Raw genomic sequence first — 18,882 nt, forward strand, 5'->3', positions numbered from 1 at the left:
TAGTTACCTAGAAGAAGAAGCAGACTCCCACCTCACCACACCATCCTTTTGGGTAGATCATGCAAACACAAATGGGTGTTAAGGTCAACGTATTAGAAATTTTCATGAATTTTCTAGTTTTTCTAAAACCTTGCTCCTGATATAATGCATTTTGCTACCTCGCCTTTTATTAAAGAGTTCAATCTGAAGCTTTCAAAACCTGCATAAAGCTTCCATTAAATATGAAATTTACAGTGCTATTATTCAAAATAGTCGAGAGATTAAAAATGAGTGCATTATGAAACCAGGTCAACATATTGAGGAAGTTAGGAGCTGAACCAAATACAAAGGTGCCCTCGAGTGGCCAATTTAAACGCACACAATATACAGGGAAATAATCTAAATCAAGAGGTCTACTCTATACCCCTTTGATAGGTTTTAAGTTCAGCTACTAGATATGTTATTCATTGCCTTCATTACAGTACATCTCCAATGCATGCTAACAAAATTAAATTAGTATTTTATTTTAAAGCAGTATCAATTACAGACTTGTAATAAATGTACATACACACAACCAATTGTTTACCACTTTTAAAGGTCTACTCTTGAAATACTGAAAGCAGCATATGAATGCTGATGCACTATTACCAGCACTTACGTTTGAGTATCTGTAGAATTTCATTAACCTAACTGGTTAGGCTTTTTAGTTAGTAAAACACTGATGTTCAGTGCTCTGATTGCTGGACAAACACTACAGAAAAAAGATGCAGGGACCCACGCTGAACAAAACACTGCAGTAACTGGCTTTTCCCAGTACTATTGCACAGTCAGTATTTTGAATGTGCTCATCCCTCCTCTATTCTTTTTCAAGTGCTCCTATCTCATTTCAGGAATACAATGAAGTTTGTGCAAAACCTAACTGTAGTTCTGTACACGTGCAGAAGTACAGACATTCATAACATTTTCATTGAGTAGACATGCAGTGAATATTCTGGGAGATCTTTTTCAACAGTATTTGATTTTGATGCTATATTTATTTTCCAAGCCTAATAGCATCCATACTTACTGTTGCCTACTCTCTGGGGAGTTACTTAGCTCTCCTTTAGACATCCACACCTTGGGATGCTACAGAGAATCACCGTGGCTTAATTAAAGGCTGACACTGGATAAACAGATGCTTTTAATCTCTTAATCAAGTGCTCTCCATTTCCCCTGTCCAACCTAACAGATGTTTTCTATCTGCATTTGTTCCAGGGAAAATTGTCTTTAATAGAGCTTCCCAACATTTCAGAACACCTTTCTTCTCCAAAGTGGCAACACCTGCTCCACTGCACACCAAGATAATGTACATTTTCATGATTGGCACTGAACTGGCAATTGTCACTATGGATTTCAGCTTTGGCAGAATTTTTGCCTGCACTGACTTAGTAACTTGTAGCTACGTCAGTCTACCCATGTTTACTCCTCATGGAAAGTACTTGTTTCCTTATGGAAGATGGGAAAATAAGACCCTGCTTCTTATATCAAATTAATCACTTAACCACTGCTGGGCAAAGTCCAAGTTGAAGGCAAGTCAGCAATGGTATACTTAGGTGTTGATTCTTGGGCCAAGCCTGCTTAACTGCTTCACTGATGGCTTGCACGGTGGGACAGTTCATCCCATCAAGTCTGAAGATGATACAAAATCAGGAGGAGGGGTAGACGCAGTACACAGGCATGCTGCCATTCAAAGCAACACTGGCAGGACAGCCCAACAGGAACCACACAGAATTCAAAAGGAAGCACTAAGTCCTGTACCTGGGGAAGACAAACTTCATCCATCAGTCCAGGCTGGGGGTCAACTGGCTGGAAAGAAGCTCTGCATAAGAGAACCCAGAGGTCCTGGAGGACAAGCTGCATGTGTGTCAGTAACATGTTCAGTTCTGGGCTCCCCAACATGAGACAGACATAGGCTGGCAGGAGCAAGTCCAACAAATGAATTCTAAAATGATTAAGGGATCAAAGCATCATTCAAACATGGAGAAGTTTAGTGAGTTGAGATTGTTTAGTGTGGAGTAGAGAAAGCTAAGGAATAGTGAGAAAAAAAAACATCTCAGCAATGTGTATAAATACCTGGTAGCAGGGAACTAGGAAGACTGAAGCAAACTGTTGCCTGTGGTATCCAGGTATTTAGTAAAAGGACCAAGAGAAGGACCAAAGGAAATTCCATTGAACCATAAACTTCTTAAATATAAGGGTTGTTGAATACTGGAACAAGTTGCCATGAGAAGTTGTGGAGTCTCCATCCCTGGAGATTCTCAAAACCCAAGTGAACACAGCTCTAAGTAGACTGTTCTAGCTGACCTGCTTTGAGCAGGTTGGATGATCTCTAGGGGTTCCTCCGAGCTATTCTGTGATTCTTAATTTAACTCATTCCACCAGCATGATCACACAAACAATTCTATCCCACTTCCACTATCCTTGCCCTCAAATCATAGTTCTTGTATGGCATTATCACACTTCCTTTTAATGCCTATTTTTATTAGTATATTTCAAGTATACTTATTACTTCTTATTACTTGATTCAAAAATTTTTCCATAGACCACTTAGGAAAAACAGTACGGTTCTTGTAATATTGGGAGAGGAGTTTGGTTTGTTTTTTAAGCCACCAGTAACATCTCTCCGAGCCAATGACCGAACATTTCTCAATGCTAGCTACTGTACAGCTACTTTTCACCCATCCTATCATACCCGAATTTTTACATCCTGAATTGCCCACGTGGCGTATTTTACACAAAACACTTGGCGCACTCATCTCCTTTAAGGCAACTTTCTGGAAAATGTGTCATCACAACCTTTAAATTCACATCACATTTTACCCAGTTGCCTGTCTAATTTCAACCCTCTTAAATTATACATAGTGTTTTAAAGCATGGAAAATGTAGATCCATTATTCTTTTCTTTCCACGAACTTAGGAGTTTCACAGAGCTTCTGCTGCATACATAATTCACACTTTTTCTTAAATATAGAAATTTTGTTTATTATTCTCTGAATACCATCAGTACACGATAATATATTCACACTACATGTAGTGGAATAGTTGGTGCCAGATCATTATTTCTGAGGCTGAAAGTACCTAGAATGAGCTTAAGTTGATTCACTATCCACTGTGAGCAATGCAGTTTCCATATGCGTTCTGAGAAGCCGTGTTGTTTTTCTTCTTTTATACTTATTTTTATTAAAACCTGCAGAGATTGCTTGCAAGAATACCTACATCATTTATCTTTAGATACAACCAACAGCCACCTCGCTACTTCTTTTCTGTATTACACATATGACATAAGGGTCATTGTTGTTGTTGATGTTTCTTAATATCAAAGTGATGGTGGCTTCAAACTTGACTTCCTAAAACTCTGTGAAACTTAAGTAATTTCTCTCGGCCACTGCATCTAAGGACATGGCCTTATTAACAACTTGCCCTCTACCTTATCAGTTGTATACATCTGATTACAGGTATTTGGAACTCAGTACAGACATAATCGGTCAAAATGAATACTTCTTTCAGAAAAAGCTTTAAACAACATTTGACAGATGCAGAACACTGTTTGCCTTCTTTCCAGAGCGAACCAAGTCGAACCAAGTCACCCTTTGAGCACTTCACCTTTCTATGCATAGTCGTAGCATTGAATTATTTTAACCAAAAAAATCAGGCAAGCAACTCTTGTCCCAGCACAAAATTCCCATCAATGTACTTTCATCAGCTCTGATCAGACATTTACTAAGCCAAGAGCTTTCACCTTCTATAATGCTTTTCCTCAACAAGAAGCAAATTCCACCCACTGTTGCTACCTCAGACGTCATTCCAGATACTGGTGACAAACACATTAAAGGCTAGACAGAACTTAGATAGAAACATTAAGAAGAGAAGCAGCTTTAGCATCAGAAAAATTGTTCTCTTGAGAAAGATGATACTCATATTCCTACACAACTAGACACTGCCTTCACAATAGTTAAGCAGATTATGCTTATTTGTTTCTTAGGATACAAATACGGAGGAGAAGCAATGCAGTCTAACTTTTCAAGTTTAACAACTACAGTTACTAATACTCTAAGACTCATCTTCAAACTTCTTCCAGACTAGAATGTGATCTCTGAAAGCAATCTCCTAATTTTCAGTTATGGATTCAAGTACTTTGTCTTCAGATTGGTTAGAGAATCAAGGGAAAGAAATAAGGCCAAAACGAGCATTTGTCAATTGGGTGCTTCATCTTGATAGTCACAAAAGTAAGTTAATGCTTTAAATGTGCTCTCTTTCTCTGGGTAAAACAGTCTCCCCTCTAGCATTTGTTGTAATATTCTGAACAGATTCTAGAAAAACATACATTCCGTTTTCAAACTAAGCTGTACATCACCTCTTTTCAGTATCATGCAAATGTTTTGAAAGAATCAAAAGTTGTGATAGTTCAACTAAAAAGACCATTAGCTTTAAATAAATTAGGATATTTTTCAATACAAGTTCTATAAATGAACTGCATACATTCTATTTTCAAGTCATTAAACATCTCTTACATCAGCTGGTAGTGGTAGAAAGTCTATGGTAGACATGGTTTCTGCAATACAGGTAACAAAAAAGGGAAAGAGAATCTGATCTAAAAGTCAAGAATAGCTTCATCTGCCATAGCTTCAATAATGAAAATATCACTAGAAGAAATAAAGTTAAAAAATAATTTAAAAATCCCCTTGCACAACAAGCATGCACGCTGTGATAACTACAGTCGTCAGCTGGAATTCTCATCAACTTTCTCCTGGCTCTGCATCACTGCACATATCTATGGCTTTCTTGAACGCAGTATGATAAAGTAAGAGAATAAGTTATCCAGAAACATATCAATATATCCCAGACAAAAATAGCAAAAAAAATTGAAGAAACAAAAGAATTGTTGCAATTGTGCTGAGGTCTGGTGAGAGGAATAGAGGAGGAAAAGCACAAGTAGAAAAACCCTAAAATTTGAGCGTATTGAAGCAGCCACCTGCTTCGCCCATACAGTATTTTTCCACTTGGGAGTCCCCTCTGTATACCCAGCTTTAGAACTATGCAAGTCTTCTTTTCTGTAACAGGCAGCTTCGTCTCCTAAAAATAATGATAGCTTTATATCTTGTTATCTCAGAATACACCTTGTGTCTCTGATTAAACTTGCATTTGCTCCACTTATATTTACCACAACAATTCTGTTAAGTCCTTCAAGTTATGTATTTAAGCATCCAGGTTCAGATTCTTGGGGAAAAGTGCCCGGACAGCTGCAGGCTGTGCTGCTTGAAAAGTGCTCCAGGAGAAAACAAGGAACAGAAAGTTTAAAGGAAACCCAAAGCGAACAACAGATTTACTAAGCAATAGTTTTCACAACTCAGATTGTAAGAGGAAGAACTGCTCTGCATGCTTTAGCACTCAGTTCTTGCACGGCTGTGTACAAAAGCAACGCGTGAATACAAGATCTGCCTATGCTTGAAAGTGAAACTCAGGAGTAAGCCTGAAGTGGAATGATATTCCTGAACAGCTTCGTATTAGCACCCCCGTGAAGAAAAGTTTTAACATACACAATTACCTGATATCTCTGATATGTGGTGTCTGCAGTTGATTACAGAAGCGATGGAAGCCCTAAGCTGCAAGTCAAACACTGCAGCGTATTGCACAGCAAGATGTTCGTGCTGCTGTACCTTAGACGCACCACAGTCATAAAGACCCTTAATCCTTTCATTCTGTGATTTTTGTTTTAACAGATTCTATGCTGTATGTTACATTCTTTTCACAGCTTACATATTGCTAAAAAAAAATTAAGAGGGCATGGCAGAAAATAAATGTTAGGAGGACAATATTATTCTGGGAGTATTTCAAATGAGGTGGCTTGTTGCTGCTCCCAAGGTGATTCTTCAGTATGAAAAAACACCTGCTATTAGCAATACTAAGCCACACGTGGTTTTCACAGCAGAAAGATAACATATACTCCCAAGTAACACAGACAGCTTCACATTTTTACTTGTAGTATTCCTCAATTCTTTTCGAACTCAAGCATTCATGAAAAGCCATATTGAGCACCAAGTCCTGCATGTTTCAAAATTACATCACATCAAAGCAAAACAGGAAGGTAGCTGTCTGCATAGTCATAGCCATAATATCAGAACCTCATAATTGTATGTAAGCACTTACAGACTATTACAACTGTACGATACTTTCAGAAGTTACAACCTTCCATTCTTTGGGCTGGCTAAAAGGTAATTGCTTCTGTGAGTAAAAAATACATCTGCCTTAAAGGGCTTTCTTGAGGATTATATTTCCCTAAACTACACCTTAACTTCAAAAAAACAAAAGGATGCTCCTGCTTATCAAGCTTGATATAAATTGGGCTGTCTGGCACTACAGAAGTTATAGCCTCATTCCATGCTTGTTGGTCACCCCCTGCATCAGGCCAGATTTTTCTTCTGGATTTTCTTCCCCCCCTCCCCCCACCCTGATTTATTCAAATTGCATTGCTTACTCTGAACTAGAGTTACTCTTTTTTTGCTTCACCTAAAGTACACATGAAAGTAAACTGAAGAAAAGGAACAAGCTTAGCATGATCGCCTTTGTAAGCTCCTTACTTCCCTAACCTGACATAGGGCCTCACTTCGACGACCATGGTCTACCATTCATGCAGCACTCCAAGATTTTTCCCAAGAAAAAAGCTCAAGACCATAGTTTAGAATTAGCCTTAATGGATACTAGGCTGTGTCCCAGTGCTGAACAAAACAAAACCAGTACCACCACCCCCAAAACCACACATTCCATTGTTCAAAATGATGTCGGGCTCTGAATTCTCAAGCCTACGCTGTGTCTGAGCAAGAAAGTAAGCAACTGTGTACTGGTAATCCAACTTCAAAGAGCTGAGTAAATTATACCACTTATTTAGTTCTGAGCATTGATACAAAATCAGCATTTCACATATTCCCTGTACAGAAAATTGAAATCCATGCATTTTAAATGATATTTTAAAGTCAGAAATTAGAAAAACTTATAACGCTGAGCCTATTTGATTTCTGCTGAAATGCATTATTCTGTTTAAAACGTAACTAGCCAATAAAATGTAGTGCTGTAGCTTTATCCTGCATTGCTTTTCAGTTTTCATGGCCAAAAAAAAAAAACAAAAAAAAAAACACCACATAACTTACTTTTCAGATATGCTTATTTTGAGCCTGCATATTTGAAAGCCCTACTGGGCTGGCCAATGGATAACTTTGTTATCACAAAAAGGGCCTCTCAAAACTGAATTCAGCAGTACAGCAGTGTTGTCTGCAAAGATACCTCATGCAGTAAGCATTTTCATACAAGAATCCTGAGCACTGCAGAGTCAAGAAGTGAACTTGACATATACGCTCCTGACTCGAACAGGCAGAATACATTAACACAGACATTGCACTGTGAGACAAACCTGAAAAGCTTATGCTCCTGTCAAAATTAATCTAAGAAAAACAGCATATGGTATTGAACAGATTATCTTGAAATGTATGATTTTTATGCAACTTCAAGCTTTTATCAAAAGCACCTTGAAAAGTAAGACCATCACCCTTGAAGTTTTCAGTACCACTTCAGCAAAATTACTGGATTTAGGTTAGATATTAGGAGGAGGTTTTTCACACAGAGGGTGGTGACACACTGGAACAGGTTGCCCAAGGAGGCTGTGGATACCCCATCCCTGAAGGCATTCAAAGCCAGGCTGGATGTGGCTCTGGGCAGCCTGGTCTAGTGGTTGGTGACCCTGCACATAGCAGGGGCATTGAAACTCCATGATCTTTGAGGTTCTTTTCAACCCAAGCCATTCTATGATTCTATGATTAAGCAAAGCAACCCCGAGGCCTAGTGAGCCTGCTTTTGCACCTGTTTTACTTGTTCAATGAAATGACAGTGTATACATGTATATATATACTAAAACAGGTTCCCTACAGTAGGTTGCACAGGAAGGTGTCCAGGCAACTCTTGAATGCCTCCAGAGGAGACTCCACAACCTCTCTGGGCACACTGTTCCAATGCCTCATCACCCTCACAGTGAAAGGGTTTTTCCTCATCTTCAGTTGGAACTTCCTATGTTCCAGCTTTTGTCCACTGAGCCCTGTTCTGTCACTTTGCTTCTTCGCTACCTTATGTACCCAGGAGAAGAAAAGAAGCATATCAGACATGACAAAAGAACACCCATCTCCACCTTTTCTTCCTCTTTCCTGTCAGTCCAAGGCTCCCTCAAAAGATAATCACAGAATACCACAGAAATACAAGTGCACAAGAGCTGGGCTGAGAGCCAAGGAGAATCAATGAAAACAAGTAGCAGGTTGGGAGGCAGGCACCACACTTGTGTGAATTTGCAGGGCTCATCTATTGTTTAAGTATTTCATAATCAGATTGTGTTCCTGTATCAGACAAATTATGCAATTTACTAAAGTCAGTGAAAGAAAAGCCCAGGCAGGATGAAATAAAATGCTATTCCCTACTCAGCAGTAACATTCATCTCTCCAGCTTGTCTGGAGTCTATTCTTAATGCTATGACAAATAAACGATTTATATTAGTCTGCAGTACCAGAAGCAAAATCTGATTACTCATTCAAATATACTAAAGCAGAAGTAGATTGTCACACTAAACAGCTATGCTCGCTGTTTAAGACGACCTTGCAAGTCTTTTAAAGAAGTATGATTTTAAACGATTTGTTCCCATTTTCTACTTCAGAATCAAAGTAACAGCAGTAAACCATAGTTTAAGTGAAGTAACCTTCCCTCTGCTTCAATAGAGCTTAATTAAATTGACTTCTCTAGTTTGCAGGCTGTTCTAAACCTTCTCAAATAAAAACAGCATTCAAAGATCCACTTCCTCAGATGGCAAAGGCAGGATAAATATCCAGTCTCTACTCCTATCCTGATACTCATTCTCTAACAAAGTTCACTAAATAGTCAAGTTGACTAACAAGTTTTGTGTTAGGCCATACTTAAATAATGCAGACATACAAGAGTTTAAGCATACATATACCCATATAAAAATTAAGAAGTATAAACTAGATTGTACACCCCATAAACAGTTGTATCAAAAAAAAAAGAGTATGACTCCAAACTTCATTAAAGTCATCTTCAGCGAGATAACACAGCACGTGCAGGACAACCAGGGGATCAGGCCCAGGCAGCATGGGTTCATGAACAACAGGTCCTTCTTAACCAACATGATCTCCTTTTATGAATGAGTGACCTTCCTGATGAGTGAAGGAAGGGCTGTTGACATACTCTACCTAAACTTCAGCAAAGTCTCAGGCACTGTCTCCCACAGAACTCTCCTGGGAAGCTGGCAGCTGGAACAGGCTTGCCCAGAGAGGTAGTTGAGTCACCATCCCTGGAGGTGTTCAAGAAACATTTAGATGTTGTACTAAGGGACACGGTTTAGCAGGGAAACATAGGAGATAAGTGGACAGTTGAACTAGATGATCTTGGAGGCCTCTTCCAATGTTGGTGATTCTATGAAAGGCTTACATTCTCAAAACTGCTTTGCAAGAAAGACATTCAGTTTACTGTGGCAAATGCACAGCTATCTGATTAAACAGCCAGTGTGTTCTACTGCCCACATTTGCTGTTACAGTGCACCTCACTGGAAGCAAGGTTTTAGCACTTAGCAGAGCGACAAGACCCACAGAGTAGGGACCCACAACATCTTAAAATCTCTCATCAAGGTACTACAAAGAATGAGGAAAGAAAGACAACAGGAACAGTAACCCCATTTTATTCCTGTAACGCACAAAGAGACGCACAGATAGAACTCCCAGTATACTGTTAAAGAACCATTCATCACTAAAAGAGCAGAACACCACAATATACAAGTTCTGAAGAAGGCTATTTTGTGGGTCATAATGGTTTGCTGTTACAAATGTAACAGACAATGTAGGTTGTACTTGAAGAGTGTAGGAATCAAATTTCAACAGATAAAAGAAAGCATTTATCACTGTATCAAAAAGTTTTCTACCACAGAAGACATTTTAACGCCTGTAAAGTTTTCTGTATTTCTTTCATGTAACTTTCGAGTAAGAAAAGTGACAGAATTCTTAGCAAAACTGCTTACTTACATTGAAGGCATTAGCTGCATTTTTATCATAATACTTCTTCTTTTCATACTTATCCCTGATGAAAAATTCCACAGCTCTGGAAATAGGTAGTTTAAGGAAAACATGCGTTCAGAAAACAGCATCAGTAACCTAAAAAGCAGACAGGTTATTCAAATCAAAGAGCTGCAGAAAATTCTGTTCACTCACTTAACCATTCTGAAACAATAAAACAAAAATCACTCTACAGAAAACAGTTACCACTACTTCATCATCCAAAAGGTGCATCCTTTGAGTGCAGAAAATTAATCAGTTTAATCTTGTAATGAAACAGTATCAGAAGGATATAGTAGAAGAAGCCAAGTGTACCACAGGCATATATGCAGTTAGTATTTATAAGTTGCAGCATTCCAAAAACTTGCAACAAAGATACTCACAGAGCAAATAATTAAAGCATAGTTTACCATCGTAACGTGGAAAGTACACTAGCTCTTCAGAAGAAATGTATATATCTGTTTTGCAGTTTGCAGAGAGGACTTGCACAAACATCTCTGCAGAAGGGAGAGGAAACTAAAGCAATATTGATAAAAATATACTGAACCAAAGGTGAAAATAGCAGCAAGCATAGTAACACTGAAACCAGAACATACAACTCGTTAGCTCAAACACAGACAGGGCACTAGCTATTTTCTTCAAGCATTATCTCAGCCCAATAAAGCAGCTCATCCAAAACAGAGTGAATATTTTATCTTCACTAAAGCTGACTCTGCAGTACCTGCAGAATCAATTTTAACTAATCTGTTCAGCAATATCATTATATAATTTAGAAATCAAAAGTTTCAACTATGGAAGCTGCGGTTCATTGCATCTTTAACTTCCGGATCATTTTTTCCCCTCAGTCAAAGGAAAAATACCTCAGCTCCATTCCCGATCTCTTAAGATTAGCAGTGAGCTCACTACACTCAGTTCCTTCCTTCTGCACATCAAATTTTATCTTCAACAATAACACTCAGTTTCAAATGGTATGCAAGCACCACCTAAACACCTGCCTCATAAAAAGCTGCAATAACAAAATATCCTTTTTGTTCTGCTTATGAAGAAGCAAAATTGCTTCTGACAGGTTCTTGGCAATACCAAGTCAAGTATTCACAGGTAGGCCAGTAGTTGTATCCAGAAAGAAGAACACAACCCACACAGCTGGTGAAGGGGCTCTCCAGCAATGCAGCACTCCTTCCCAGAAAGCAGCCTAGACCCAAAAGACAGTCTCCCTTTAGTGGCTGGCCCTTATAGGAACCCAGCATGGCTCCACCCTGGGTCCACCCCTTCTTGTCAAACAAGGTGCCTGCACTCCCTAGGCCAGCCACACCCCTTCGCCAGGTCCTCAATCACCAGTTCAAGCCCTGACCTCACACAGTTGCCCTGCACTTTCATACCTCTTTTCAAATACATTTGCATTCTAAAGAGCATCTTGTGCACTCTGAAATATCACTATAAAGATAGCTATATACACATGGGTCTTTACACATATTGAAGGACTGACATTTTGCCCAAAACCAAGGTAAAAATCAAAGTGCAGATGGATGGAAGCCACAGAGTGTGCAATACCCATAACTTTTCATATTCAGTTAAGAAGAAACAGAACTATCTCAGAAATTTCAATTTCAATTTGCATTACAAATTACTTGCTGCAATGCATCAACTAAGTGTGAGGATCAGAGAGAGAAAAATATTTTTTTTTCCAGTTTCCCAAAATGAACATTTGATATTTGGGACAGTTATGAAGCCAGAATTTAAAAAGTATTAACGCAATCAGAAGTCTTCAAATTTCACCAGGTTTATTTTTTCAGGATGCTATTACACCGGAGTATCCAGTTGTGTATTTTGAAAGACACACCTTTATTCAAAGTAACCCACATCAACATACATGAATTTCTGAACCACGACAAAGTTCCCTTCGGTCAGTAACCTCCTGAGCTCTTATTAGCAGAATTTAAAACAGATGCCAAATCTGATTTCAGAGGCAAAAAACCAATGAACAGACCAGAAGAAAGGATTTAACCTGCTCTTGCAACAAAACCACTTTCAAACAGGAGGAAACCGGTGCCCACATACAAAACATCAGGATGATCCTCAGAGCTAGCTTCCAGGCCAGAGTCTCCTGCCAGGCAGAAGAGAAAACAAAAACATGCCCAGAAAAGTCAGTCTTGTGATCAGGAAGTAGAAGTGATTGGGGGACTTTTATGAGAGACTTCCTTCCTCTAGGTTTCTCAATGTCTCTATTCAACTCCCTAGAAAGCAGAAGTACATTCTAGTACTACAGGAAGTTCAATGCTAACATGGAATAACATACAAATTCAATCTATATACAGCAATGGGTTTTCACAGTTCACCCGAAGGATGATTCAGAATATTACAAATACTCACAAGCAGAATACTTGTAAGACAATGATGATTTTTGTACTGACAGAAAAGATTAAAAACAAATGGCAAAAAGCAGTCCGTATCACAGCAGCTTCTCACCAATGTCAAGCAGCTGCCAAAACTGCGGGGAAGAGACTTAAAACAGAAAATGTCAGCATCCTTGTTCCCAGTACTGTATTTTTTAATAAAGAGGACACGTGAAATTAAATAAATTCAGTTTACCAAGTCATCATTTAGAAACTGATAAAAGACTAAATATTTACCTCCAGTGTTAACAAAGTTTTAAATATGCCTGAAAAGGCAGAAGTGATGACTTTCTCAGTTGCCTGAGATTTACTGTGCAACAGAACTACTTTTGGCTTCACTCAAAACAAAAGCTTCTAGCATAGCATTATTAGTTCTCCTGCAATAACACCATTACACTGAAGTTAGCTGCAGTACAAAACTTACACCTTCAAGGTCAAGTTTTAAGTAAGTCTTAATCTAAGTGTTTCAGTCTTATGACAGATATCAAGTTTTGCAGTATTACAGCTGGAAAACTACTGTGCTATGTAGTCGCAGGTTTGTTTGTTTGTTTTAATTACGCCTTGGCACATTTAACTCCAAAGCTACAGGAATATCAGAAACACATCAGTTTTGCTCAGATGCACATTATAATTAAGCCCGTAACCACTCAAAAGAAAATCTCTTCATATATAGCATGTGAAGCATACTATCTAATAAACAGAAGAATCAAAATTGCTTTTATATATAGATGGAGAAAATTCAGATCCAGTTAAAACTAAGTCAGTTTATCAGCCTCCATCGCCTGTATTAGACTTAAGAAAGCAAGGAAAAGATTCAGCTTGCTTAACAGTAAGGTTTAAGATCTCATTATAATTAAGAGTTCCAATAAAATCAAGTGAAGCAAATCCTACCTGTGGAGTACCATCACTAAATCAGAAGCTAATTCAAATCTAAATTAATAGTATTATAAGTTTTACAATGGATTCCGTACATTCAAGAAAGAGATGATTTCAGAAGAAAATGAATTATATGTGGCAGATAATTTTTACTCCAACCCCTCCTCTTCCAGATACCTGGTGATAAACACACACCGGCACAAGTGGCAGCTGACAGAAATGCCTGCTTTATTCAGAAATTCCCAGGCTAATCATCTGTGCTCATACAGTTCACAGAGTGCATACACTTCAACTTCAGAAAACCGCACACTTAATCTGGAGAAAGAAATCAGTACTTCACTTGTGTAAGATCCAGTGACTTATTTTACATCACTATTCAGCTTATTATATCTTGTTCATATTCTTCTAACTTTAGCTGGCAGTTATTCAAGACAAAGACAGAACTGAGAGCTCTCTGGTATCACTCCAACTTCCTACATATATGGAATTTATGCAGCCACTTCTTTGACAGTAAAAATAAATGAGGCTCGCCAAATCTCATTGCAAAGTAGATTTGCTATAACTGAAGCAATTTAAACCTTTTCTCAACCGTTCCCAACTTCTACTGCTTTTTCTTACATGCCAATATCAATGAAATAATGAGTTGCCAAATGGAGAATTTTCTTGAAATAGTAATAACATCTAGATTGCATTTAAAATAATTTCAACGTGAAAACTAAAGCAAAAAGGATACTGATCTGTTTGAGGTCTTCGAAAGTTCTCTGGTAGATTTGCTTCATAGAGTAGTCTTGCTTTAGTATTTCCCATTTCTTGCATGCACTAAGGAAATGTTGTAGAAAACAGTTAGTTCATCACCCTTGGATACTTCCAAGTATCTACCTGATACAGTCAGAATGCTAAAGGTATGATTAAATGAAGCTGCAGGTTTTAAAGAGCTTTAATGTCCCACAATTATTGCACTTAACAAGCTTCAGCTTCTCAAACTCATACAGCATACCAAAGATTCTTATGAACGCGAGTATTTCTGATCCCACACTTGAGAGGAGTTCAAGTTATGTACCAAAATTATTCACTTAACAGTTTAAATAATATATTAGGTATTCGTGAATAGGTTATAGTTGACTAAAACCTGTTCAGTCCTGTGGAACGAAACCCGAAAAATCTCTTGCACTATCTCGAAAGAACATACTCTGCTTACAGAGAATCAGAAGATCTAAAGAGTACGTGCAACACTTTATTAATATAGAATCACATTTGAAAGATTCAAAGGAAGGGAAGGTAGAATACTCTTAAATACATCTCCTAAAAACCACAGGTATCTTTTTTTAATCATGTAATTTTCCTGTCTGTGCAGAGGTATTAAGTTATCCTGTTGAACAGTTGCCGTGAAACATTTGAAAATCACCGTGTATCTCCTGTCTCCGTACTTTGCTTGTAAAACACTATAAACTCAATCCTTTCAAAAATATTCCTAGAATTCCTTCCAATTTTAAAACACATCAGCATTTTACCTGTATTTGCTCTGGTGTCCACTGGTCCAAGTTGACAGATTTGACCCTTGATATATGGACCCCAAGATTTCGATGTATTCCAGCACATCTGATGCAAATAAAAACACCAGTGTTCCAAGAAGCCCATCGTGGCCCTAAGGGAAATGTGGAAATATATTAGTTAATTTCAAAATTCCATATACCATGAAGATTTTCTTTGGCATTATTCTATTCTAAGCAAAAGGACACCTGAATAAAGGCTCTTTCTCCAAGACATGTAACTACTGCTAATGTGGCCAGCCATTTTATTTATGACTTTCTACTTAAAACCGGTATCATATAACATTTCAGTTAGCTGGGAAACACACCCCAAAGAAAGTTTCAGAAGTTGGCTTATGAGTAGCAGTAAGATTTCGCTTACACTTCGAATAACACTTTATGGCTATACATCAAATGCAAAGATGAGCAAAAATCAGTAGAAGAGACCCCTTTCTCTCCGATTAAAAACCTCCTAAGAAAAGCATCTGTAACTGGCTTGAAATTAAATGCAGAGTAATGTTAATGAAACAAATCCTTTAATACCTATATATGCACAGACTCCAAAACACTAGCATGCAAGCTCCTAGGGAACAATTATACAGGCATTTACAAAGTCAAATGATCAAAATACCCAAGATGTATTCCAGCATTCAGACTATTTACGAACTTAACCCATTGTTTCTCAGCTGTGTTAACATGATGAGACACACTTACATACAGTATGCTGGCCTGAAATCCCAAACACACCTATAAGAGAATTAAGTCTAGCTCCACTTGGGTTATTTGACTGCAGTAATTTTAAGTCAAATGCTCTTTAAAATTCTCTTTAATGTTTTTATAAGTGATCTGATGCAAGACTCAAATGCATATTAAGTAAATCTGTAGATGATACTAAGTAAGGAGGAGCTGTTGACTCCCTTGAGGGAGGAGATACCTTGCAGTGAGATCTTGACAAAGTGGAGGGCTGGGTAATCACCAACTGCATGAAGTTTTAACAAGACCAAGTGCTGCATTATGCACCTGGGACAGAGCAATCCTGGATATATGTACACACTGGAAGACAAGAGGCTGGAAAGCAGTCTCACAGAAGGGGAACTAGGGGTTCTGGTTGACAAGCTGAACATGAGTCAACACTGTGCCCTGGAAGCCAAAAGGGCCAACTGGATCCTGGAGTGCATCAGGCCCAGCACTGCCAGCAGCGCGAGGTGTTGTCCTCTCTCTGCAGAGCCTCTGCTCCGCACTGTGTGGCCTCAACTTGAGCACTGTGTGGAAGTTTGGGCACCACAATAGGAGAATGACATAGAACTATCAGAGAGCATCCAATGGAGGGCAACAAAGATGGTGAGGGGTCTGGAGGAGAAGATGTATGAGAAGCAGCTGAGGTTCCTGGGTGTGCTCAGCCCAGAGCAGAGGAGCTGAGGGGAGGCCTGATGGCAGCTGCAGCTCCTCACAGGGAGCGGAGGGGTAGCGCTGAGCTCTGCTCTCTGTGACAGCAACAGGTCCCGAGGGAACAGCATGGAGCTGTGTCAGGGGAGGGGCAGCTGGGGGTCAGGGACAGGGTCTGCACCAGGGGGCAGTGAGCATGGAATGGGCTGCCCCGGGCACGGCCCTGAGCTGCTGGAGTTCATGGAGTGTTTGGACAGCGCTCTCAGACATAGGGTTTGAACTGAAGTTGGACTCAGTGATCCTTTTGTGTCCTTTCTAACTCAGGACATTCTGTGATTCTTCAGCTCTTACTGTTTTTTTATCCTGCCTCTCAACACCACCAGCCTTAAAGGCACTGCTTTAAACTCCATCAAGTTCTGAACACTAAGGAATAAAGTGATTAAATAATTAGCTTTCAGAAGCAGGAAAGCACACCGAAAAAGATGGAAAGTGTTTAGAGCAATTATATTCCCCCCTGGTAGAACAGATGCACATCCAGACCACTACCATAACTGCAGCACTCTGCATTACAATAATTAACTTAGTATATAAATATTCTCCTTGGGCCTAGAAATGTATGCCTCCTTCTCCTATCCTTAGCTCAGGACAAGCGAGAATCAATCTACAACAGATAGCCTAACACAGGGCTGCTCTCTTCTCTTCTGTGAGACAGAAAGAAGGTAGAGGGAAAGCAAGAAAGCTTACAGATAATGACAGTTTAGCAGGTGAAATCAAAGCTGTGCGCACAAGCAAAGCACGGAGAGGGATTTACTCATTACTTCTTATCAGTAGGTAGAAGGCTAGCTACCTGCTAGAAAACGGGGCTTCAGCATGCAGAACAGCTGCTTTGGAAAACACCACTATGAACACCAACGTCCCTACTTCCTCCTCTTATCCTTGAACTTTTAGTGCTCAACACAACACTGGTATGAAATAGCAGTTGCGTCTCCTCTCAGTTTCTTGTCCATTCAGCCCTCTCACTTGAGAGGAGGAAGACAAGGAGGGAAAAGTCTTGGCAATGCACAAGCACTGTTCAGCATTAGCAAAAACAAGGAAAAAAGAAATTCCTTTTAGTTAGCCTCCATTCTTTGGAATTGCTGTACAAAATCCCAACACACATTCACACAGCCCTGTCTTTGCTGCGAAAGGCTTTCCACTCAGTAGCTACGCTTTGGGTACATACTTTGCTTTTAATCTGTCTTGCTCATGATCTCAGCAAGTCAGACTATCTTATGTCCACTGCTTGACCTTTAAGACCATAATTATTTAGATGACTGGCAGTTTTAGAAGTAATTGATACCATCATACAGTTAGATTTCAGGGGTCAAGGGAGCTAACAATTACTGAAACTAACGCTTGACAAACCACACTTCAATGGAGAAACGAAGCCTTGTTAGGTAAGAACTAACAGTAAAGCTATTCGCAATACACATCTTAGAACAGCACAAAAGCCCGCAACCTCTTGATCTGTCATTTCTCCCACCCCACCAAGGGCTACATACATAGCTATAGCACAGGAAAACCCCACTATCAACACACAGTATTTTAGTTTTAGCTTTCTAGAACGGAGTTTTGCAGGCTACCTGCCTCAACATATTGACTTTCAGCTGAAGTTGTTGAATACAGCAAAAAACTTACTCTGCATACTTCCTTAGCCACCCCATTATAGATAACGTAACTTTATGCAGGTGCTTAACGTAGTCAGGAGAATTTATAAACAAACACAGCAAGGTCTTGTGCACCCAACAGCTTCCCCAGTGTGGAGAAAAACTGGATGGCTCACCCTCAGGTGATAAGGAAGAAAGCCAGCTCTCACTGTGTTACTACAGTGACAGGAGACATTTATTTGTAGTATCTAAGTATCATATTTTTTTGTCTGTAGTGTATGATATTTTTTGCCCTTCATGGTGTTCGCACCACCATAATTTTACTTACTATTAAACACGGCAGGGCATACAGAACTACACATCCCATCAGTCTCCGAGCTAGGCATTGCTCTTGAGGCCAACTGTCTAGTTCCCCATTCCTCAGACTTCAGCTATCGTATCCCATATGCATACGTTCTACTTTGATGAGACGTGATCAGAACAGGGGCTCTACATTACTGAAGTCTATTATAATAAATTGGGGTGAAGATTGCTAACCTAAAATTTTATTAGCCAACAGTGAAATCATAACATACCACAGTTGTTATTCTCTTGGAAAGGAACAGTTTTGCTTATTCTCAGATGCTCATTAATTTTATTTACGAAATAACTTAGTGAAATGAAACCTTTTAAAGCAACAGAGTAGCAGACTAAGTAGTGTAACAGCATTCATAAACCTGAGGTCAAACAGAAGTATATACACGTAATCTCTGAATTTATTTCAGACTAACGAGAAATGTGGAATATTAATCTCAAATATAAATTAATACAAGTCAATTATGACCACTGTAAGCAGTAGATAGAAGAAGTTACAAAATTCCTCTGCACAGGCATCAAAACACTGGTTGAGTATGCAATATGACAGCCTGTGAACAAAAAGAACTCCTAGGTCAAAAGCAAA

The 18,882-nt window shown here is 39.0% G+C and overlaps 1 protein-coding gene across 3 annotated transcripts in view; it reads right to left on the reverse strand.

Annotated features, from left to right (window-relative positions):
- Positions 1–18,882, reverse strand: part of SMAP1 (small ArfGAP 1) — a 94,070-nt gene that overhangs the window by 52,705 nt on the left and 22,483 nt on the right. For all 3 annotated transcript variants that reach the window (XM_004940445.5, XM_003641020.6, XM_040697804.2), the window contains exons 2-4: positions 14,893–15,026; positions 14,115–14,200; positions 10,083–10,158 (exon numbers count right to left, since the gene is read on the reverse strand). In XM_004940445.5, the coding sequence (XP_004940502.2) occupies positions 10,083–10,158; positions 14,115–14,200; positions 14,893–15,026 (296 nt within the window). The remainder of the gene's footprint in view (positions 1–10,082; positions 10,159–14,114; positions 14,201–14,892; positions 15,027–18,882) is intronic.

Source organism: Gallus gallus, chromosome 3 (genome assembly GCF_016699485.2).
Source record: "Gallus gallus isolate bGalGal1 chromosome 3, bGalGal1.mat.broiler.GRCg7b, whole genome shotgun sequence".
Taxonomy (NCBI): Eukaryota; Metazoa; Chordata; class Aves; order Galliformes; family Phasianidae; genus Gallus; species Gallus gallus.